The sequence below is a fragment of the Anabrus simplex genome, chromosome X (genome assembly GCF_040414725.1).
Source record: "Anabrus simplex isolate iqAnaSimp1 chromosome X, ASM4041472v1, whole genome shotgun sequence".
Taxonomy (NCBI): Eukaryota; Metazoa; Arthropoda; class Insecta; order Orthoptera; family Tettigoniidae; genus Anabrus; species Anabrus simplex.
In genome coordinates this window covers 113,950,936-113,975,654 of record NC_090279.1, presented here as the reverse complement: position 1 = coordinate 113,975,654, position 24,719 = coordinate 113,950,936, and the positions used below count along the sequence as shown (strand labels likewise).

The 24,719-nt window shown below is 40.9% G+C and overlaps 1 protein-coding gene across 1 annotated transcript in view; it reads right to left on the bottom strand.

The window, feature by feature from the left end:
* Window positions 1–14,104: 14,104 nt before the first annotated feature.
* The window catches only part of Dpit47 (DNA polymerase interacting tpr containing protein of 47kD), a 72,208-nt gene continuing 61,593 nt past the window's right edge, over window positions 14,105–24,719 (bottom strand). Inside the window, exon 8 of the mRNA XM_067158768.2 lies at window positions 14,105–14,298. Within this exon, the coding sequence (XP_067014869.2) occupies window positions 14,217–14,298 (82 nt within the window). The 3' untranslated portion in view covers window positions 14,105–14,216. The remainder of the gene's footprint in view (window positions 14,299–24,719) is intronic.

Genomic DNA, 24,719 nt, shown 5'->3' with positions numbered 1-24,719 from the left:
TAAAGAATTAAGAACTACTTGTGGTCGATTATTGTTTGACTTGCTGTTACCGGTATGTATTCGATTTTTCTCAACAGTTTGTCTGATGAAGTTGCTGAACTGAAGGAAGTTTTCATGGGAAACTGACAAATTTTTCCCGGTAAAAGTGAATATAAAGTATCCATAATTTTAACTCTTGTAGCGGTAATTAATGCTTAAAGCTGGTCCCGCGGTTTAACTTGCCTGCCTTCCGCCCGGAGGGCCCAGGTTCGATTCCAGGCCAGGTCAGACATTTTTACCTGGATATAAGGGTCCATTCAGCCTACATGATTACCTTTAATTGAGGAGCTATCTAATGGCGAAATGGTGACCCCAGTCTAGAGAGCCAGGAATACCTGACCACCCGTGTTATACGTTTCTGTTTGTGGTCCCTTCAAAAACGGAGAATCGAGGTCCCACTGTACATGGATTAGGTGGTCTATACTTGGTACTGGATTTTATAATCCTGGCTTCTATGTTCAAGATCTGTGCTTCTTCAAGGATACTAACATCTATGTGCCATGCTCCTCTTCCCGTACTTGACCGTACTGTTTTCTTGGTCGAACTCTGTAAACACGGAGGAACCTTGGTGAACTGTTTCTTCAGCTGCCAACACAATACTGAGTACCCACTTCCAACAAATAAATATCACAAGGTTTGTATTACGTTCATTAATAAATGACAAGTGGACGATGTTTATGACTCTGGTAGGTCAGCAGACTGTTCGCTGCTTCAAATAACATTCATTTTTATGTGTTACTACAACACAACCCAATCCTCTTATATCTTTCAGAGCAAGACATGAACAACAAAACAACAACAACATGGATGATTGCATCGTGATGAATCAAAATCATTTATAACTCAATCGATAATTTAAAATAAGTAAATTCACCATAGTATGAAATAAAATATTGTACACAACAGTGATATGTTCACGTTGCTCGTTTCCGCAAACATTTCCCTCGTAACGTAAAAGATCACTTTCCGTGGCAGCTGCGTGAACAACTAATTCCAGGTTGCCTGTAATTAGTCTAATTTTCAGATCCGTAGAGTGTTTGTCCAACACCTGTCCCGTTTCTCTACGGGGTCGGCTATGAGGCGAGATGAACATGTCGTGGACCAGATGCCCTTCCTGACCTCAACTTCATCAGAGCAGTTAATGAGATGAAATGAATGATGTGATATATGATAGTAGGGTGCCAGCACGTAGCCTGTTCCTGTCGAATAGCACCAAGGGGTCTGCTCACCATCAACAGCGTGATGTGCCCTTACTGCACTCTGGAGAGGCTTGGAGTTTAATCCAGGCTTTACCAATTGTATACCACCACCTCCCCTACCCTACCGGCCAACATTCTGATGGTGACTTGAACCGGCTGACGTCGGTGTCAGACCATTTAGAGTTCAATGCGTCAACGAACATGGCCACCAGGTGCGCTTCAGATCTGTAGAGTAAGGTGGTAATTAAAAGGATATTTGTTGCAACATACGTGTCGCACGTGTCATATTCTCTGGATTTTATCCTGGCAAAACATGTACTAATGTGGTTAATCCTGTATTAGACTTCCAAATCAACATCGGGGGGGTGCCGCCAAAGTTTACATATTGGAGGCTTACTGATTTTTCTTCTTACCTTTGCCTGGAGTTGTTGGTGAAGGATCAGAGTCTTACAGGTGCTACATTCAAGACCAATCTTTCTACATGCAGTGGCAAAATCATTTTAGTCGCTTTTGTGGCACAGAAGTTTGATGACAACTGTTAAGTAGTTTTAATTGAAAAATGTCAGGTTGTTGGTCAGCAAAGCTGCAGCCTATTGGGTCATGCAGCATTGTTCATATGGAGTGAGGACATGTGACACTGCTGACGGTGTGCTACGTGCTGGCACCGGATTTCACCCTCTCCTCTTCTCGTAATCATTGTTTCACACCCGGATGTGCATTAAACAGAAAGACCTGCACCAAGGGAGCTGAACACACTGCAGTCCAACTAAAGATGAGGAACAAGTCTGCCTTCCTGCGGCAAGGTTTACAGATGGGATAATTGAATACAAAATAATCACTTATTTAATTATTATTTAATTTAATTTGATTATTCAATTTTTCCTCTTCAATTATTTTTTTGGTTGTTTGATTATATTTTTCATTTGGCATTCCATTCAAATGACTGGAGCAACTGAATAGTGAATACTTTCAAAATAACTGAATGTAAACTAAATGTGACGTCGTCATCAATGTGTGGGTAGGACGAATGGTCTCCACACATATGAATGAGTCACGCTACTACTAAAACGGGAACAACTTGCTCTCTCGTTTCCTAAGCCCAGACACAAATTCATCCATGATTTTGTACTTCTCTGTTTAGCGGAGAAATTTACAGACAGTATATCCTTTTTATCATTTTGATTTGATTTGTTTATTTGTCATCAACGGAGTCATTAATTCTCCAATACACATAATAAATACAAATAACAACAATACTACTATTAATAATCTAACACAGCAGTATACAATATATACATATTTACAAAACACACAAGGAAAAGAACATAAAAACAGAAAAGTACATGTACTAAATGCCACGAGATGCCACAAATTCTCTGTCTATGTGGTGTCCATAAGATGTCTACAAATTTCACAACTGATGATTGGAATACATCCACTACCCCACTAATTTCATTTAGGGATTTTAGGGTCTGCATAAAGCAAGAGTTTCTGTGTATTTCAGGGGCAAGTGAAAGTGACAGCCTGTCTGGTGTTACAAGTAGGAACTGGAGTAAATCAGGACAATCTAGTAAATTACCAATACATCTGTTCAGTCTCATCTTCACAACTACAGTGGAACCACAATTCTCCGTTTTTGTAGGGACCACGAAAAAGAAAAAAAAAATATACGTGGGAAAAAGAAAAATACGGCAATGAATAAAAATTGTCAACAATGTGGTCGAACATCACAGAAATGAAATATGTATAATTAATTTAAAATATAATCTTACAAACACTCCTAAAGCAAACCAACCTACAGCCCCAATGGGGCTTTGCCTATCTAGCGATCACTGCTCGGCATGAAGGCCTGCAGATTACGGGGTGGCGCAGGCTCAGCGTAACGAACCCTCTCGGCTGTTATTCCTGGCGATCTAGACTGGGGTCGCCATTTCACAATTAGATAGCTTCTCAAAGGTAATCACGTAGGCTGAGAGGACCTGGAACCAGCCCTCATATCTGGGTAAAAATGCCTGACCTGACCAGGAATCGAACCCGGGTCCTCCGGACGAGAAGCAGGCAATTCAGACCGCGAGACGGGCTTCAAACATACGTACTGTACGAGGCCATCAAGACATACGTACGGATCACTCTCCTACTTTTCAAGCGGCAGGGAGTAAGTACTACACACACATTAGTTCTCATTTCTCTTCTTTCTCCTTTTTTTACGATACCAGCATTCAACTTTTACTTCAACAACAATAACAGCGACAAACAAAGCAGATGTTATAAAACAACGAAGGATGTTCCCCCAACTCCTCAGCTAATCATTTTAACTGCAAATTGTTGTAACATCAACACTTTATAATTTTGATACATGTTTTTATCCTTCATCACCAATTCAACTAGGAATATTTGAACATTTTTAACATATGTTTTTATATCCACAGTAACAAATAAGAACCTCACAGTTTTCCTCAACTTCAGATTCTATATGTTATCTTAAAGCACTGTACAACATTATACAAACACACTGTAGTTATCTGTGACCTGAATCCTAGGACGTTCTTTAAATTTTAATGTGTGTTTATGTCATATAACTAGGGTTGCCATACGTCCTGGAAAACCGGGATTGTTCCGAATTAGAGTGGTATAAATAATGTCCCGTCTGGCTGACTAAAAGTCCTGGAGTTTTAAAAAGTAATCCCTTTACTCCTAAGGGTAATACAATTTAAACGCCTGCCCAATCTCTTAAAACTTCGAGTAAACTGAATGGTCGAGACTCAAGAAGTATCCCTATCTTATCCATGAAGTAGTCAAAGTAAACTATCTAATTATCACTTCTTTCTACATACTTCCGGTGTTACAGATTGTTTTGAATTAGAATACTGGAAAGAATCTTGTTCTATTCTATGTTCGAAGAAGAAGAATCTGTAGGAATCTATTAAAGTCAGTGTGATATTCTGACTGAGTGAATATTTAACATTTTTAAGCATGGCATTGAAACGGAAAACAAAATTTAAAGATGAATACATCAAAGATTTTCCTTCAATAAAATGAGGTAGAAGTGAATATGAGGCAGAATGTAAACATGGAAGTAAGTTTCTTTTATTTTTCATATAAGAAACAGAACAAATGATTGGTGAAAGAATTTTGTTTATGGTTTACTGTTTACCTGAAGTCAGACTTGGTAATTAAAAAAAAAAAAAATCTTTACAGTTGCTATTTTTCAATTGCACATGGGGGGGGAAGTGACATCAAACATCATATAGGTACAGTGAAGCACAGGAATTCCGTAAGTTCTGCGCCCTCCAGTAAGCAACTGACGAAAGTAGCTGCTGCAGAAGTAACATTTGCTTTTCATTCAGTACGGCACCATCACACACGTGTACGAGCAGCTTATTCATTCCCAACTATGTTCAACAATTGCAAAAACATTTTCCAGTGGAAAGAAAAACCTGAAGCAATAGTAAATAATGTAATTTCGCCTCTAATACAAGCGGAAGTGAAAGAAAATATTTCCAAGAGTGATTTTGTTAGCATTAGTACAGATGCTAGCAACCATAAGCATCATAAGATTTTTCCTGTAATTGTGCAATATTTTGACAAAGAGGAAGGTATTAGATCTTGTTGAGTGTAGAATTAAAATTCTGACACAATTTCTGAATTAATTCATAATGTTATTGGACACAATAACATCAGTGAGAAAAGAACACAAATTTTGGGCAACTCCGAGGTTAATCCAGGCCGTAAATCAGAATAAAGTCCCTACTTTGTTTAAATCACAGCACGCATGCACTCCAATTGCCACGCCTAACGCTGGGCCCACCCAATCCAATTCGAGTAACGCCTCTCTAGCAACAACACAGACGCACAAATTGAAACTCACTCCCCCTTCCCCTCTATGCTCCACCCCTCCGTTACAGCATCAATACTTCACTAGGAGTAGTAAGGTTAGTCGTTCAGACGCAACCAGAACGGGCGATTCCAGCTAACATCGACAAGATAAGTAAGTTGGTCCACTTTTATGTGGCAAACACTTTCACTTTACAATTATGATTATATTGGGCTCTACATTTACATTCTAAATTCATCTTTTCTCTTATTCAGTTACAGACATCTCATAATTCCTCTCAAGGTTGAACAATGCACCAATGGGAATATTCAAAAAAATTTATCAGATGAGCACCAATGAACAATACCAACAACATGTTTCCAACGTACATGCTTTAACCTATTAAACATTACCGTCCAACCATGCTTCTTTCTAAAGGAATATTCAAATCCAACAGGATCGACTTTAACCACGGTTCCAGTTTTGCAACAATATACTTATGGTAATAACCATAACTATGTAAATATGTAATAAGCATAAGACCATTGCATTTAGTATTTGATATTAATTTAAGTTTAGTATTAACTTCCAATGTTAATAGATTTAAGACTTGACCATAAGATTAATATTATGCCTGTTGCTCACGGTAAAATTTTCTGTCAAATTTATTGTACAATAATTTAATTTTATAAAATTTCTGTTGCTCACGGTCAAATTCAAGTTTTATAAAACATTTCATTAAACTTTTCATAAAATAGGACATGTTCTATTCCGTAAAATTAATTTTACGAAACGAACCAATCAGCGAAGCTAACATCGCGATGATGTTGGCGTTACGTCGTCAGAAGATTGTGAAGCTCGATTGTAAACAAACACTTCTTTCTAAAATGGCAGGATCCGGGTGGACTAAGGAAGCTGTTAGTGTTTTACTGACGAATACCGGAAATATCCTTGTTTGTACGAAGTTAAAACGCCACTTTACCACAACAGAAATGCCAGAAGAGAGGCAGAAAACACAATCGCCGAATCCCTATATGAATGCTGGTCTTCTAACCTCAAGTGATTTTCGACCAAGGGCAGCAATCCTCTACCTTCTTCTCTTCTTCTGATCCAATCCCGAGTCTAGCATTTCTTGGCATTTCTTTTCTTCCTTTTTAGCACTGTACAACATATAAGTGCAGCTAAAGCAGCAAGTTTTGCTTTGTTTGTTGGAGACATACTCTCAAACACACTGTAAGTTGAACAGCTGATTCTTGGTTTAAAAGTTTATCGATAGATGGCAGCACATACAAATCTTAGTTCAGAAGCAAGTTCATAGATGGCCATCCTAGTGCTTCGACGGATTTAAAAAAATAATTCTACCATGAGCAACACAACTTGTTTTTACCAAAATTTTATGAAATTAATTGTACAACAAATTTTACGAAACATTTTACCGTGAGCAATAGGCATTAGGCTGAAGATGCCCCAAACTAGGGAGAAACATGTCCCTAACTAGTGTTTATATTTCATGTAGAATTTAATCACTACAAAATATTGTATTGAATAGGTGGACACAGTAATTTTATTCAAGAAAGAATTTTACTTATTGTATCTTCAATGCGAGATTTGTGCTAAGAAGAAACAGTTTCGATTCATGCCTGAAAGCCCAGTAACTGTACAGTGCCCTGAGGGAAGTGCCGAAAACCTGTTCGGCGATGCAATCGAAAAAAAGTAAAAACATAAACATCTAACCCCGAACATAATGTAGACGTTTTACAAGCACAAACATTTGACGAAACTCGTACCGTCTTCAAGTAGAGCTGTCTCCTTCAAGTTGTTGTGGCCATTCTCTGCTTTGTGATTTCCGAGAATTCTCCAAACAATATCACCTGAATGCGCTGCTAAGGTGGTCCTTATGCAAGTTCACCGCCGATAGCTTTCTCCCGTATAGTACTTGCACTAATTATCACAATGACAGGATGTTAATGTCAAGATTCACAAGTATGCTACAGCTCTCCTTTTGTGAGGTACAGCTCCTTGAAAAACGCTTGATCGAGGATTTAGCATCGATGGGACTGAAATTTCTGGAAGGTTCATCCGGGAAATAGTTTCGTCGAGGAATGGGTAATGCGGAATTTTTACAAGGTGATTTAATCAGGATGCTCGCGAGACCACGTAATTTAAATGATTAATCCAGTACAACACAGTTTCCGGGAATGGATAATTGAGGTTCCACTGTAATTGTTTTGATGAGACTTGAGCCATCCGGACTGTGAGTGCATTGCAGCTGGTTGAATGAAGTAGCCTCAGCTAAACAAACCGCTGCGCTTGCAATGATTTGCTGCTATTGCCTCATGTAATCATTTTTATTCAAACCAATTTTTACCAACAAGCGTCCCTGTGTAACAGAGCTCTCAAAAGTGCAGTATGCAAATCGTACTGATACAGAGGAAGTCCGCCATAGCGAGAATTCCATCGTGATGACAGGTCTTTTTTTTTTTTGTCTCTTGAAAATTCCTATATTAATCTGTGCAATATCCTTTGGTTACGAGAACCTTTCCACTGATCCATACGTTTTTATGACTGATTTAGCGGGCATAATTTTTTCCTTTCTCGACATTATCCTACACACCTGCAATTATAGTGAATGCGCTCATCCGTATCTTTTTCTCGCTACGTGCAGCAGTGAGCTCTACCGTCGATATTCAAAGGCGCTGCAGAAGTTGAGCAGTGATGGCCGTCGACTGGTGTAAACAAACCTTCAAGTTCAAAACAAAGCATTTTTTCATAATAAATGTGTTAATAATGTGGCAGAAAGCAGCTGTTAACTCATCAGAAATAAAGACCGACGTAAACGATCGCTTCATTTGAACACTATTATAAGGTACTGAAATTGTAGCCTAATGTAGCCTAATACTTCTCAAGATATGGCATGGTGCATCACTGATTTCAGTCGTCATCCCAAAGGTTGGTTGGATCCTCAACAGCTCCACCATTAATTGTCACAGATAGGCTTGGCATCACTGGAGAGGCGAACTAGGGAAATGAGGAGCGAGGTAGTTTCCCGTTGCTTTCCTCTATTACATATCAGTCTGCCAAGCCCACTGAAATGCATACACCAACCGACCCAATGAGCAACATTTTCCACACCATTCATAGCAGGGACTGGCTGCATAAAGAATGGCATTACTAGCATCACTCATACCTCAGTCACTTTCATTTTGTCAAAGCCAAAGTTAAGACTGAGACAGGTCAATGAAAATAACAAAACTGTTCTAGCCCATACTCGGAGATATAGTGCACTTCGCCAGCAAAGGCTGGTTACTTCATATAATCTCACGTCTGGTTACTTTTCAGAACAACTATTGCAAACTAAATGTATGGTGAAAAGGTTATCATTACTCCAATGGGGCTTGAAATATGTAAGGTTAAGTGATGATGTTTGAGTACGAAAACTGGGAGGATTGCCACAGAAGACTCGCGAGTGATGCTACAGTATCACAATTTTTAAAAAAATATCAAGTGGAAGATGACAACCTCCGTGATTCAGACAGCAGTGCGTCGGCCTCCCACCGCTGGATACCGTGGTTCAAATCCCAGTCACTCCATGTGAGATTTGTGCTGGACAAAGCGGAGGCGGGACAGGTTTTCCTCCGGGTACTCCGGTTTTCTCTGTCATCTTTCATTCCAGCAACACTCTCCTTTCTCATTTCATAACATCTATCAGTCATTAATAAAATCACCTTGGGAGTGGCGACCCCATCATACTAATAGCCTATGTATGGTTCATTCATTACATCCCTGACCCGGTCAAAGACTGGAAAACAGGTTGTAGGTTTTCATTTTTCATTTTCATGAAGTGGAACAGGAGTATTCTCGTAGTACGGGAAAATTAACTAACGAGTAAGCCGCAGTATGGAAATCATTAGTGAAAATATCAAGTTTTGAACAAACTGACTGCAGTTTCATTCTGATTTTAATGTGTAATTTTTAAATTTTTTTTTAATAACCACAGTATGGTATTGCGAGTGGATGTCAAGATGTCAGAATAGATAATAAGTGATTTTTTTCTGTTCATGAAAATCAATTTTTATTTTCCAAAACTTAGTATTTTTTTCATATCACTAATGTCCAAGACATATTTATTTATGAAATACTCGTTTTACTGTGCAACTGTGAGATATTTTTCATTTAAGTGTGTGTTCAATTGTTTGTGAGGTGATATTTTTGTATTTTGGTTGCAAAATCACAGAAAATGTTTCGACCTTCTTTGACTAAACACATGCAGGTAGACAGACCGAGTGCAAGACGGTCGATTAATTTACAACAAAACTGTCATGAGAAAAACAAACTCAAATACGGCCAAGAGAAAACTATTAGGAACAAATAAGTGTAGATCAAGTCACATCAAGAAAGATGGGAAAAGCACGATGACAGGTCACTGCAGGAAGAAGAGATGACAACTCGGTTGTTCTCAGACTCGGCTTTGTCAGGAGGACGGGCTCCATCACACGTTTAGGGGACATCTTGATAGATGTGGGATAAGTGTAGGATAAGAAGAAAGATAGATGAACATGGGAAACGGCAAGAGACAAGAAGGTACGTTGTAAATGTCTAGCAAAAAATACACTTGTTATACTTAACGTATTTACTCGCCTAAAACACCCCCACCCTTAATTTTTTACTATTTCAATATTATTATTATTATTATTATTGTAGATGGCAAAAAATCAGAATGGTTTAGAACAGACAGAGGAGTACTTTCACTACTGCTTTTTAATATAGTGATATAGTGATGACATGAGGAAAGTTTGCCAAGGGTCAACAGCAAATGATATGAAAGTCATAGCGTACGCAGGTGATGTGACGATACGGGAAGAAAATGAACAAACACTGCAAGAACAATTAAATACCTGGCAGAGTGCAATTGAAGAAGTACGCATGGAAATAAGTTTAATGGAAATCAGTACAGAAAACAGAAAAGTGAAGATGTTAGGTGTAATGGAAAAGTACAGTCGAAACTGGTTAAGACATCCCTCTCTAGCGCATTTCCCTGGTTATTACGCCATTATTCGGAAGTCCCAGGATGTGTCCTATTAAATACATGTTAAAGAAACCTGGATAGCACATTTATGCCACTCTTTAGTAAGTTCGTAACTCTCACCATAAGCAATTTAAATTATCGTGCCCGGCTACGTTGTGCACACGACAGGCCTGGGTAAAGATTGCCGGCCGCGGAGTGCAGTTGTGTGTCGGCCTACAGTTGCAGGGGCGTCACTCCCTAGCCGTTTTATTCTCTTGGCATCTGACGTGTCGGTACCGTGAGGCTTCTTTCAGACAGCGTGGGTTCGACCCGCTTAAGCACTTAGCCGCCGGTCCGTCTAGGCCTAAACTAAGAATGCATTGTTCAAATAGAATCTTTCAGATGATGCGGAGGCAGAGAGTAACAGCGTGCGCGGGCAGTCCGTGGTGAGTCGTGGTCCCACGCCCACAGTTACTTGTTACTGGATAAGTTTTTATGCATGTCGTCATACACAGTGGATCGACCGTGGTCGTGACATCAGAACAGAACCCGATAATGTACCTATAAGAAAGTAGAAATGGATTTAGACGATAAACAAAAGTAGGCCCACTCTCATCCATTTGACAGCGTCGTCATCATCATCATCATCATCATCATCATCATCATCATCATCATCATCATCATCATCATCATCATCAATGTCCCACTTCAGTCGCCCGGGTGTGGTTACCCATTTGACATATGGTATTTATTTCTCATTTGGAATTTAAAAGTTATTTGTGTGTTTTTACTTTTCCAGTGTGATGTACAGCGCTTGTTATGGAACCCAAAATAGACATTGAGAACTTAATAACTTTAATGTAGGTAATACCAGTGGTCTTGTGTTTGGGAAAGTGTGATATAATTTTGACCTGTTATTGAGAGAGTATCTTCAAAATTGTACCCATCTTCTTCTCTAACAAAATGTGAAGAACACAGCATGCGTGAACTATTTTTGCATTTTCTTAAGTAAACGAAGACTATGATGGTCCATACTTATTACCACCTGAAAAGAGTGTTGAAAATGATCCGTTAGAAAGTGCGGGGAGTTTAGCACCACTCGACCCCTTGTGTATGTAAGAGTCAGCGGAAGTGGGCGTGTTTTACTCCCGCGCTCTCTGAAAGAGGCCCGAGTGACTTATGTACGTAAATTCGGCCTACTGTATAGCGGTTTGCAGAACATCAAGTTATGGAGAAGAAGAAAGCTAGACAGTTTACAGATAATGTTTATTGAGAAAGTGGATGCCAAACCACACATAAACGCGTGCAAATCGTCCAGATGTTGGACGTTCCCGTGACAACTTTAAAACATAATTGTAAGCGACTTGTATAGTTCGCATTTCTAAGAACGTTTTTCCTTAAAGTTTTACTGTGTTGGTATTCTTAAAATGTATCATTTCTTTATTTATTTCATTAATTATAATTGTAAACACTTGTTTCCCTGTTTTCATCGTAATTATTTTTACATTCAAACCTAACCTTAAATTTAACAGCGAAATTTTCACTTTTTTAGCATGTTCCCTCTTTATGACGTTCTTTTTTTTTTTCGGTCCCCACAAAAACATCCTAACCAGTTTTGGCTGTAAATGCTTTTAAATATCTAGGAAGTAAGCTAACTGAACAAGGAGCATCAAGGAAGAAATTTCGGAGACGATAGGAAATTGCTGAAAATTTTATTATTGTGTATCACACGTAATTAAAAATTGGAAATTACCTGCAAAGCAAAGATCATGATATATAAATCATATTATTTGCCAATACTGACCAATGGATGTGAATGTTGAACTTGGATAAAAAAATTCTGAGTAGATTAAAAGTGACAGAGATGTGCTTTCTGCGTGCGATCTTGGGTAAAATGAGGAGGAACAAGATAAGAAATGAAACAATATGAAACACGCTACAGATCAACACCCTAAAAGAAACTATGAAGAGAAGTAGGCTGAAATGGTTTGGCCACATCAAAAGAATGGGACAAGAAAGATTACCAAGAAGAGCTCTGGAATGGAGCTTGAGGGATCAGGTGGAGGAAGATGTAAATCAGAGAGGACTAGAATGGGAGACAGTGATGAACGATAGACTGTGGGGAAAAAAGAGAAGATTGGAAGAGGCTTTGTAAACGACTCGCATAGCAGAAACGTATCAGGAGGAAGAAGAAGACTTTTTTTTTTAAAAATCACAAAAATATTTCAAGTGACCAGGCAGGAAGTGTAACATTTCATTTAATGGTAAAACCCACGCTTCTGCAACAACTACTCCCTCCCCCTACCCTACGTTTCTCAGGCCCTTCCAGCTTCCGAGCTCCTGCGCGGCAGTGTTTAATGTGTAATTAGGAAGCATCCAGTACACAAGCAAGAGAACATCCTTCAAGTTGGATGCGTTAGAAATCGCTGCAGAAAGTGAGGCGAGAGCTGCAAGTCATAAATACGAAGTTCGTTACTGATGTAACCAGAGACACAAATTGTTGAGACAAAAACCCATCTAATTTCTTCTGCGATGTGAAAAATGGGTAAATAAGAAAACGTGGACGTGAAAGTTCTGCGGTGGGTTACAGAATGCCGTAAATCACAAAATGATGCAGTTTAATCTGTGTGAAGATGCAGGGAAAGACTTTAAAGCAAGTAGAGGTTGCTCCGAATGCTTTATGTGCAGTAATGGACTAAGTTTGCAAAGAATGACATTTCTGTGCAGCTGTGGTTATGCAGGAGTGGGCTGACAGGAAAGTGTCCCTAAATAAAGTACAGATTTAAATAACCATTTACCGGGCGAGTTGGCCGTGCGTGTAGAGGCGCGCGGCTGTGAGCTTGCATCCGGGAGATAGTAGGTTCGAATCCCACTATCGGCAGCCCTGAAGATGGTTTTCCGTGGTTTCTCATTTTCACACCAGGCAAATGCTGGGGCTGTACCTTAATTAAGGCCACGGCCGCTTCCTTCCAACTCCTAGGCCTTTCCTATCCCATCGTCGCCATAAGACCTATCTATGTCGGTGCGACGTAAAGCCCCTGGCAAAAAAAAAAAATAACCATTTTGTGTGCTGATTTAAAGAGGTTAGATGTTCCCTTTCTAATTTTAAACCATGCCAATCTATCCTATACTGAGTAAAATTTCACCTATTACACCCTCCCCTATGTATTTTTTAAGATGAAAATTAGGAAAAAAAGGGAAAGGGTGTTAAAGGCGAGTCCATAATACGGTATATTTACCCACTGGAATACTTTTTTCCTTTTGTGTGTGAGAAGAATTGACAAGGAGAGGCCAGACCCTGCATCCAACTGATTGCAACAAGCTTCAATGTACCTGTTGGGAGGACGCTCAACAGAAACTCCTGTATAAGTGTTTAGGTCAATACACTTTTCTTTTTGAAATGTCATGATGCAGGCTCCACTTCGGACTAAGTGGAGGTGATGGAACACTAAAAGGCAAACAAAGATTACTTAAACATGTCAGATCAGTACACTTTATTTTTTTACCTGAAATTAATACAGTTACTGCTGGATCTCTCTCTCTCTCTACATATATATTAATTTGAGGTACAAAATAAACTTCATTGCAGTTTGCCTAATATTTTGATTCACATTTTTATCTTCCATTCCCTCAAATAACAATTAATTTTGTACAAAAAAATATAGGTACGAGACTCGAACTAACGTCGTCGAGGTTCGTAGCCCACCACTCTGCTTGGCTGTGTTTTAAATCTCCAAGTATATATGCGTCGCATTGGAACAGGGATTCATTAACTTTTCGGACATTATTAGGTTCTGGCCCTGACACATTTAAGTAAAATGTGTTCGTCTTTTAGTGTTCTATCACCTACACTTAGTCCGAAGCGGAGCCTGCGTCATGATATTTGACCTCATTTTTCCCAAAAGGAAAGCGTATTGAACTAAATCCTAAGATACGCGTTACTCCTCCCACAGGTACATTGAAGCTCGTTGAAACTGTTGACGCAGGGTCTGGCCTCTCCTTGTAAGACTGATGAGGGGAGAGTCTTCGTCTCCTCTCCTCAAACTGACTTGTTATTGTGCTTTTTTTCTATACGCATTCCTTTCTATATTCCTATCTTTCTATGCATGACTCGATTAATAACAAAATTTAACAATACTTTATAAATGGAGAACACTCTTCAGGACTCGAGGAAGCGTCGTTCGATCTCGCTGTCGGCAACAAGGACGATGAACGCAGGCGTGCCTCCAAAGACAGTGTACCTGGAAACATATCGCAAGAAACTCATGAGCAGATTTTTGGGTTCATCATTCGTTGCAACAGGTAAAGACGCATAAATACAGTAATATGACTTAAGAGGATGGGATAGAATAGAGCTAGGAGCGTGAGGAAGCTAAGGTACAGTAATGTAATGATTAGGATGAGGGTCCCCACATGGCAGTGTTACGAGTACAGAACTGGAATCACCGATGAGGCTATTTGTGGACAGTGTTATACTGTATAGCGTAGTAAATAAGTAAATGAATTGCGAGTGACTATAAAAAGACTCTGGCAATGTTGTGAGATGGAGAGCACACAAACAGGATGCAAAGTCAGACTGTAAATTTCACCAGGAGGAAACTATGTGATAGTAACTCAACCCAGCTCGTGGCCATGTTCGTCTGACACCGCGGTTAGCCGCTTTGTTGGTCGGCGGGGTAGAGAAGGTGATGGTATACAATTTCTTACAAGTTGCTTCACGTCGCACCGACAAGATAGGTCTCGTGGCGACAATGAGACAGGAAAGTGTTAGGAGTGGGAAGGAAGTGGCCATGGCCTTAATTAAGTTACAGCCCCAGCATTTGCCTGGTGTGAAAATGGGAAAGCACGGGCAGGTTCGAATCCACTATCTCTGGAATGCATATAATTTTTAATCACTAGATTGCATCCCAAAGGCCTGGATTAAATTCCAAACCTCTCCGCAGTGCTGATATGAAGTGAGGCATACGACGCTGTTGATGGTGATTCGTCAGTCTGACGTTGGTGCTACTCAACAGGAGTAGGCTATGAGCCAACACCACATTTCACCCTCTCCCTTCCTACTAACATATATCACGTCATTCATTTTATCTCATTAACGTCAGGAAAGGCATCCGGTCATAAAAACCCACCACGACAGATCCATCTCTCCTCATAACTGACCGCGTAGAGGAGGGCCTCTCAGGGTGCATGCACCGTGCACGGTGCAAAAGACGACTTTGCTTGGGTGACCAGAGTGCAGACCCCACTTCTCGATTTGGATGAATACCGCTGTCTCTCATTTCCCCGCGCCTGTCTCGCTCGCTCCCCCTGCCTCCCTCTTCCTCACTTGCTCCGTAGCGCTCCATATCCGAGCTGAGTTGAGCCGAGCTTAGCCGAGTAGCCCAGAGACGAAGCGTTGGTTCGAGCTGAGGCGAGCGGGACCGACGCACTGTGCACAGGAACTCTGCACCGCTGTTTGTGCGCGTGCGATTTTGGGCGTTTGAGAGGCCCTGCCATAGAGAAACGGGGACAAGAGTTGGACAAACACACAATGGTGTACAGGGGTATTTAATACCCAACCTACAGGGCCTTCATGAAAAAGGAACAGGTTAAATAACTGGCCCAAACACAAAATGAATGGAGGCGAACTGCGCTCCAAGATATTGAAAACTTAGAAACCTACGGGGCTCTAGGCCGATTAAACAGGGGCTATTCCCAAACTACTGAGGTGAATCGTATAGAAATTAGTTTAACTCCTTACAGAAGAAAAAGTTACAAACCGTAGTCACCTCAATCCAAGATGAACGGGAGCTCGAGAGGGTAATTCACTCTCTATCACCGATTTACAGTTAAAGAGTTTATGAAGTTTTTACATTAGCCGAAAGATGATTTACATTTTAGAAAAGTTGGTTACATAGTTAATGATTCAGACTTTTCCCTCGGATTAAACTGCGGAGGTAGCAAGAAAGAATAAAGTTATGTGGCCATTAGCTTGTAGATGTTCTAGCTGCCGATGAAAGAGGCCGCCCGCCTTCTGCTTAACACAAATACACTCAGAAAGATGATGATCAACTAGCCAAGAAACGTGAAAAGCCGCAGTTTATAAACCCTCAGGGAAGATTCGAGATCATTCAAGATTAATCAGGACACACCCTCTTAATTTTACTCGTTAAATTCAAAAGTAATGCTCAAAATCGAACAAGAAGCCTGTGATAGGTAGAAAATTAATTACAGAAATTAGGGATTGGCTAGATTAAAAACTGGAAGAAAGAAAAAGGAAATATTGCCAACCCAAAAATAAATGAACATCAATCAGTTACAAAAACCTAGAAATACAAAACTTCTTTAAATTATAAGTTCTTTCACTTTGCACCAGTTTTTGGTAGTGTCATCTGTGGGAAAATGTCCAAATGGCAAACAAAACTAGGAGAAATTCAGTCAGTTTACGAAACTTCACAATAACAAAATTACTCAATCGAAACAGACTTTCAACCTATTAGGTTGTGTTACGTACAATTAGTACGTGTTGAAGAGATTTTAAGTACAGAACAAAAATGGCCAACCAGACACCAGTGGGATCCGAACCCACAACCTCCCGATTTCGCGTACTGTTGTGTATTCCTTGTGCGCGGGTTGGTAACGGAATTCATTTACTTCATTGCTACGAGTGACGTCATATACCATTGTGTCTCACCCAATCGAAATGCTGGAACATAGTTAGGCGATGGACTATGGCACGTGATAAATTGTATTAGGTTATACTGGGGGACGGCGGGTGGGTTCTTAACTGTCGCAGTGAACATATCTCTCCTCCACAAGGTATTACACTTAAGATTTCCAACATATTACATCCGTATCATGCTATAAAAGTAATGTAACCCTTACTGAATTTCTACCAATACACCTATGTACAGCTGACCTGGACAAACTATGAAGTAGTTCTCTTATTATGTTATGATTGTGATATTGTGAGAAATTCAGTCATTTAGTGTAGGTTCAGTAAACAGATTTAGTGACTGTGATATTAGTTATACACTGCCTGACAAAAAAAGTTATCTCACTAAGTATACAAAAAGAGTATTTCATTACCCCACCTATTTATTTATTTATTTATATTTCTTGATACTTGCTTGAAGGAATCGTAGTTCAATCCATTGATTGGTCGGCTTGGTATGCATTCGCCTCGGAATGCTCTAGCTCTTTGCTATTCAGTTGCCGAATACTGCGCTTCAACTTGGCTGAACAGTGCTCATACTGCGAAGATTGATGCTCAACTAAATCAAGCAATGCACATTATAACTGGTTGTACTCGCTCCACAAACGTGGCCTGGCTGCCTACACTCAGTAATATTCCACCGCCTTGCTTAAAAAGGTCTGAAGCTCTTCTAAAACTGTGGAAGAAGACCAGCCAGGACTCCAACCTCCCTGTTCACCAGGATATTACTCAACCTGCCCCTCCACGACTTAAGTCTAGATCTCCACCCTGGCGCACTGCACTTACACTGGAAGAATCTGGGTTCTCCATCACGAACGCCTGGTTACACCAATGGCAGCAGTCTTCTGTCCCCAATCAACATCTTGTGACTTTAACTCATGTTCAACCTCCCGGATTCCATCTACCCAGACGTCAATGGAGGACTCTAAACAGGATAAGAGTCAATCAAGGAAGATGCGGCTATACTCTTTATAAATGGGGCTGGCAGAAGTCTTCTGGGTGTGATTGTGGAGCTACCTCACACACCATCCACCACGTAATTGCCGAGTGTCCACAGAGAGCATTTCAAGGTCCTTTGGAGGACATACACAACGCAACTGAGGAGGCCTTAAAATGGATGAATGGACTTGATTTGGAACTATAGGCTTCTGCTTGTATATATTGTATACTTATTTATATAACCTATCTGTGCACATCATACGATAAATAAATAAACCCCACCTATTCAATACAATTAATATTTTGTATACTTAGTGATATGGATGTTTTCAATATGGAACAAAAATGAGAGTAATGGTTTGTAAAAACAAGTTAAGCACCCAGAACAAGTGCTTGAAAGGGAATGAACTACATATGCTGAAAGACTACGTGCCTTTGTTGAACTGATTACAATATGGAATGAAAGAGATAAGGCCGTTGGCAGTTACAGGTGGAATGTTGGCGCCAGGTGAGTAGGGTGTGGCCCCCCTCCCCCGGCCGCAATGCTGCCCTTATGGGGTTCAAAATGGTATCAAAGAGCCTTCGGATCCTCTCCTGAGGCAAGTTCATCCACAGTTGTTGCAGCTGTCCCTGCAGACCCCACAGTCCCCTTCCAATGTCATTCCACATGTGTTCAATGCTGGCCACGGGAGGACCTCAGCACGCTCAGGCAGTCCATCGACACGTGCTGTGTGTGGACATGCAGGGTGCCGTGCCATAAGGGGTAGGCCGTGCAGACGCAGAATGTCTGCGACGTCTGCCGAAGCACTATTAGAGGTGACCTGAACGCATAAACTATGGCTCCCCACACCATGATGTCAGAGATTATGCCTGTGTGTCTTTCCACAATATGTCCAGGATCTACCTTCTGCCCTCGACACGATGGTCGATGCAGGGGATCAACACTGAGCACGATGCGATGCCAGTCGTCCTCTGTCTACGCCTCCCGGGCAAGGCACCGCTCCAAACGCAGGCGTTGGTGTTCTGGTGTCAATGGAAATTGACCCCAATCTGGCGGATGCGAGTCTTCGAGAGACTGCTCGGGAACTCACAGGATGCTGTAGCGTCTCCAGTACATGTTCGCAGATGGCGGGTGCCGAAGTTATGGGATACCGCAATACCTGGTGCACCATACGATGGCCCTTCCTCGGGGGGTGGTGTTTCTTGATCGACCTGTACATGAACGATGTGATTGGGTGCCCTGATGTACCCAGCGAGTCCAAGATCGGCCACTGTGACATCTGAATGGCCGACATGCCTGGCAATTGCACGATACGACCAACCAGCCTCATGCAGTCCCACAATGCAGCTTCTGCCAAATGCTGTCAGTTAGTAAGACAGGTTATCTAACGCGGCCGTGAGGCATTGCGGGTGCTTCGTACTGTACGCCTGACTCACAGCAGTTGCCTGGTAACAACAGGACGGTGGGCATTCTACACATTACAGATCCTTGTAAACACCGTCGTTTCGATCCTCTTATACTGCCTGCTCTGTGCCACTAGTTTAACACAGGAAGGCACGAATACCAATATTTCTTCAAGTCGCCGCAAGAGTGCAGTTGTAGACGCACAACCTTTGCGGTCAGTGTAGGTGTAGCATTGTGCTATTGATGCATGCACGTGCGTGAAACGAATTAATCATGTTATGCTTATAAGTATTTTAACATGTACTTGTTTTCCTCCGTTTGTGCAAGTTATATATTTTTGTAAAACAAACTTCAGACATTTCCCCCAAAATATTCAAATGTTGTGTACCATTTTACAAATCTCAGCAAGGTGGTTGGCAGCCAAAAGAGATACGATTCCATGAAATACTGTCTAGAGGGGAATTAAGAGAAAAGTGAATGATGGATAATTCTAGGCCAGATCCTAATACAGGATATCCTCTGATTACTCTCCCATCTGTAGCCTTTACACCTTGTTTCAGAAGGTGATTAAAACCGTGGAGGATAGTGGATTCCTTGTGATCAGAATTGTGACAGACAATCACAAAATGAACGTCTTCATTTTGGGACATTTAGGACAGCCTCAAATATCAGAATGGTAATGTCCCAATCAATATAGAAACAAAAAATCAAATCCTAATTTGCGGGTACTTGGTTCGTGTTGTTGAAGAGAGGATGGAGTGTGGCATTCACCTCAGCAACATCTCACTGCCTTCAACTTTGACACAAATTGATTATGCATCAGGACAGAGGAGAACTTTGATATGAGCATAATGCGAGGACTTGCTACTTCTTCCCTTTCAGAATGATTTCTGTTACAGTGTGAGGTCAAGGAATATCAGCAAACTGTTTGTGATATTATCTTAACCAAGTTCGTAAGACCTCTTAATTGATATTGCGTTGGCAAGAACACAAAATGTTAGCCGCCCAGTGTATCGCTCCAAGCCGACTACTACTTCACGCAGGTATATATTTAATGTTAATGATGCATATTAAGAGTTTCAATGAACATATGTCGTCATCATAACGTGTTAAGAACAGTGTGTGTCTGCGCCTCCCATCTAGTGGAGAACTTTTGTCGCAGCCTATTTGCAAAAAGCCTCGCATAGAGCAGGCAGTATAGGGAGATTGAGACGGCGGTGCCTTGTAAATCTAATCATTTACTCCGACATCAATGGTATGCATCTATACCGAAATGGGATAATATTGGACCACTCCTTCTGGGTGCTTAACTTTTTTTGTCAGGCAGTCTATTTAAGACAATGCCACATGTAAACTCGAAAGTAAAAAAACAAGAACCTGCATGCACAAGTGAGGGAGATAATTTATAAACAAGCCATTACAGTCAGCTCTAGCCAGAATTTCAAAAGCAACGGCTGTATCCAGCTACATCATCATTCAACAGAGCGGTGGTGGTACAACTATAAACACTAATCAGACGGAAAAATGAAGGTAACGGCCAAAGAAACACAAGGGGAGGAAGGGCATGAAAATGAAAGACTCCCTAGGCCTCGAGTCCTAATACAGTCGAAGTCAGAGAAAAACAAGAGCTGAGCAAGGTAGGTTGGAGAGGAGCCTGGCACAAGTAAGTGGAGGCAATGCCAGGACTCAGCTATGGACCCCGTGCAATCGCCTGTTCAAGACTTTTGAATCTGTCTCAGTCTTTATTGAACACCTTTTGTAATAACTGAATTATGATAGTTGCAGTGTTGTTTAGCTCAATAGCTGCCGGCCAATAACAACAGCGTCATTACGCTCAGAGAGGTGAAAGTCATCAGTACATAGACTGGTTTGATGCCACCCTACCCCGTGCCAACCTACCATTCTTACCACCTACACTTCCTTCAAATACTAACTGAACTGTGTCTTATCAATCTTCCTCTTCTTGTTGTCAAATTTTAAAAATCAATCTCCTCTCACCAGGAGATTCGTGATTCGATCTACCCATTGCACCTTCAGCATTCTTGGTGTAACACCACATTTCAAATGCTTCTATTCTCTTTCATTCTGAGCTAGTTATTGTCCATAATTCACTTCAATACAATGCCATGCTCCAAACGAAAGTCTTCAAAAACATCTTTCTAATTTCTATATCAATGTTTAAAGTGAGCAAAGGTGCTGCTCTGCATTTTATGTTCTCCTTACTTCTGTCATCATTAGTTATTTTACTACCCAAGTACACAATGCTCGCCTGCTTCCATTAAGACTTTATTTCCCAATCTAATATTTCCTGCATCACCTGACTTTGTTTGATGCCCCCCCCCCCAAGATGCTTTACGTTGCATTGACACAGATAGCTCTAATGACGGCTATGAGCGGGAAGAAAGTGTCTGTGGCCTTAATTAAGATACAACTCCAGCTTTTGCCTGCTATGAAAATGGGAAACCACAGGAAACTCCATTACTTCTGTTTAGGACTCCTTTCCCAATACCATTCAGCATTTTCTCCATATCTTCTGCAAACTCAGATAAAATAACAATATCACTGACAAATCTCAGGGTTTTGATATCCCCTCTTTAGATTGTGATTCCCTTTCTAAATTCCTCTTTGAGTTCCTTTACCGAATATTCTCACAAACACTGAAAAAAAGAGGGGAACAAACTGCAGCCTTGACTCACTCCTTTCTGGATTGCTGCTTCTTTTTCAAAGACCGGAATTCTTATCACTGCAGAATGATTTTTGTACAGATTGTAGATAATTCTTCGTTCTCGGCATCCAATCCCAATCATCTTCAGAACCCCAAATAGCTTGGTCCAATCAACTTTATCTATGTACGCCATGTAGGTACGTGTGGTTTCCCATCTTCCTGTGAAAGTTTTCTGTGTGTTAGTTTGACAGAAATGAAGTCTGTGGCTAGACTGTACAGTGCTGGAGATAGCGAGGATCCTTGTACTATCCAACTGTAGGCTGATTTTAATGCCTTTCAGTTTAGATAGAACAGACTCAGTGTTCAGAGTATGTTTGAGGTGCTGGACTCCAATATTATCAAAGGCTCTTGTTATATTAACACACTGGCGACGAGGCCCGAGAATTCTTGTAGTTTCTCGGCCGACCATACGTAACAGGTTACGAAAACTTTCGTTCTATTTTTACAATTGTTTTACATTGCACCGACACAGATAGGTCTTATGACAATAGGACAGGAAACGGCTAGGAGTGGGAAGGAATCGGCCATAGCCTTAATAAGGTACAGCCCCAGCATTTGCCTGATGTGAAAATGGAAAACCATGGAAAACCATCTTCAGGGCTGCCGACAGTGGGGTTCGAACCCGCTACCTCCCGAATACTAGCTGCACATAAGAGACTGCAGCTATCGAGCTAGGTAATTCTCGCTTTTGTGGACCTTGCATTTCCTTGATCGCTGCTACAATCTGGTGGCGAAATTATAAGTTTCAAACTGTGTAGTCATGGAAAAAATATTATAAGGCAACTATTGCTTTTATCATATTATTTTCTTCATAACAAATTCTCTTCTTCTTCTTCTTCTTCCTGATACGTTTCTGCTTATCCAGGTTGTTCACAAAGCCTCTTCCAATCTTCTCTTTTTTTTCCACATTCTATCGTTCATCACTGTTTGCCACTGCAGTCCTCTCTGATTTACGTCACCCTCCACCTGATCCCTCCATCTTGTCCGTGGTCTTCCGATTGGTCTTCTTCCAGATTCTGTCCATTCTAGAGCTCTTCTTGGTAATCTTTCTTTTGCCATTCTTTTGACATGGCCGAACCATTTCAGCCTATTTATCTCCATAGTTTCTGTTAGAGGGTTGATCTGTAGCATGTTTCGTATGGTTTCATTAACATCGCTTTCAACAATCAAACAAGCCTTCCCATAACACAATGTCGGAAATGTCGAGCTATTCCTTGGAGCTTCAGTCCAGCTGTCAACATGGCGCGGCTCATGCAGTTGCTAACAGATATGAATATTTGTGATGAATTATGTGCAGATCAGTTATCAGATGTACCTAGCGGCAGTGAATTAGATATTTCTAATTATGTGAGAGATTCTGGTCCTTCAATGTCAAATTGTGGACAACAATCTCGTGTGTTGGAACACAGCAGTGACTCAGATGCAGACAAGTCGAGTACAGATACAGTCAGTGGCTTCTCAAAAGATAATCCAGTTCGTGATTTAGAAGTTTGAGGACGATATCTAAAATACTTTTTGTGAGTGCAGCCTTAAATTATCCAGTCAACAGAGGGTAGCACCTCCGTTTGGACCTGGTGACCAACGTGCTAAGAAATACAATGGTAGTGTCTCGCATCCTTGAATGATATATCAGTTTATGAGGCATCTGGCTTGAGCATTTAGTGTGTTTTGAGCCAAATCTGCAAATTTTTTCTCTTTATACAAAACAAAGATAAACACCTTGAAAACAAATTCCATGGCCATATCGCAATCAAGGAAACAATCCCACTTATTGATCCACAATGACAAGATCAAACAAGTCCCAACGTTTACCTCTCTCGGCTAGAAAATAACTGAAGATGGAAGGAGTATGGTGGAGACAAAGAGCTAAGAAGTTACTGTGCAGCAATAAACTCAGCCTACGTCTCTGTTTGGAGTGTTCTATTGTACGCCTCAGAAACATGGACAATAAACAAAAGTTGGCCTTCGAAATGTGGTGCTTCTGTAGGATCATTAAAGTTTTGTGGGTAGAAATACCGAGGTACTGCAGAGGGTAAATCAGAATAGGTCTCAGAGAGAACTAATTTGCAAAAGACGTTTTTTTTTTTTTTTTTTTTTTTTGCTAGGGGCTTTACGTCGCACCGACACAGATAGGTCTTATGGCGACGATGGGATGGGAAAGGCCTAGGAGTTGGAAGGAAGCGGCCGTGGCCTTAATTAAGGTACAGCCCCAGCATTTGCCTGGTGTGAAAATGGGAAACCACGGAAAACCATCTTCAGGGCTGCCGATAGTGGGATTCGAACCTACTATCTCCCGGATGCAAGCTCACAGCCGCGCGCCTCTACGCGCACGGCCAACTCGCCCGGTAAAAGACGTATTTCTTGGAGGGGCTACACCTTGCACCATTCTCAGCTGATGACAATATTGTTGTGGAAGGGTTCACTACCTCGAGGAAGACCAAGCCAATCCAGGAGGATACCGGAATGGGAAACTACGCGTAGCAATGAAAAAGTCTGGAAACAATCATACAGCTTAGCATCATTTTGTGACAACAAAGCAGTCTGTGGACTCGATATTCGATGATGATAATACATATTGTAGATCGAGGGGTTCAAATTCACTTTCAGGAAATTTAGTTGTATATAGAGGAAATATCCCTTTGCTGGTGAGACCTAGAGTTTACAGTGCACTATACCTCCTAGTATGGGCTAGAGCAATTTTGTTACTTTCATTGATCTGTCTCTGTCTTATCCTTGGCTTTGACAATATGAAAGTGACCGAGTTATGAGTGATGTTAGTAATACCATTCCTTATGCAGCCAGTCCCTGTTATGAATGGTGTGAAAACGTTGCTCATAGGATCGATTGGTGCATGCATTTCAGTGGGCTTGGCAGACTGATATGTAATAGCAACTTCTGG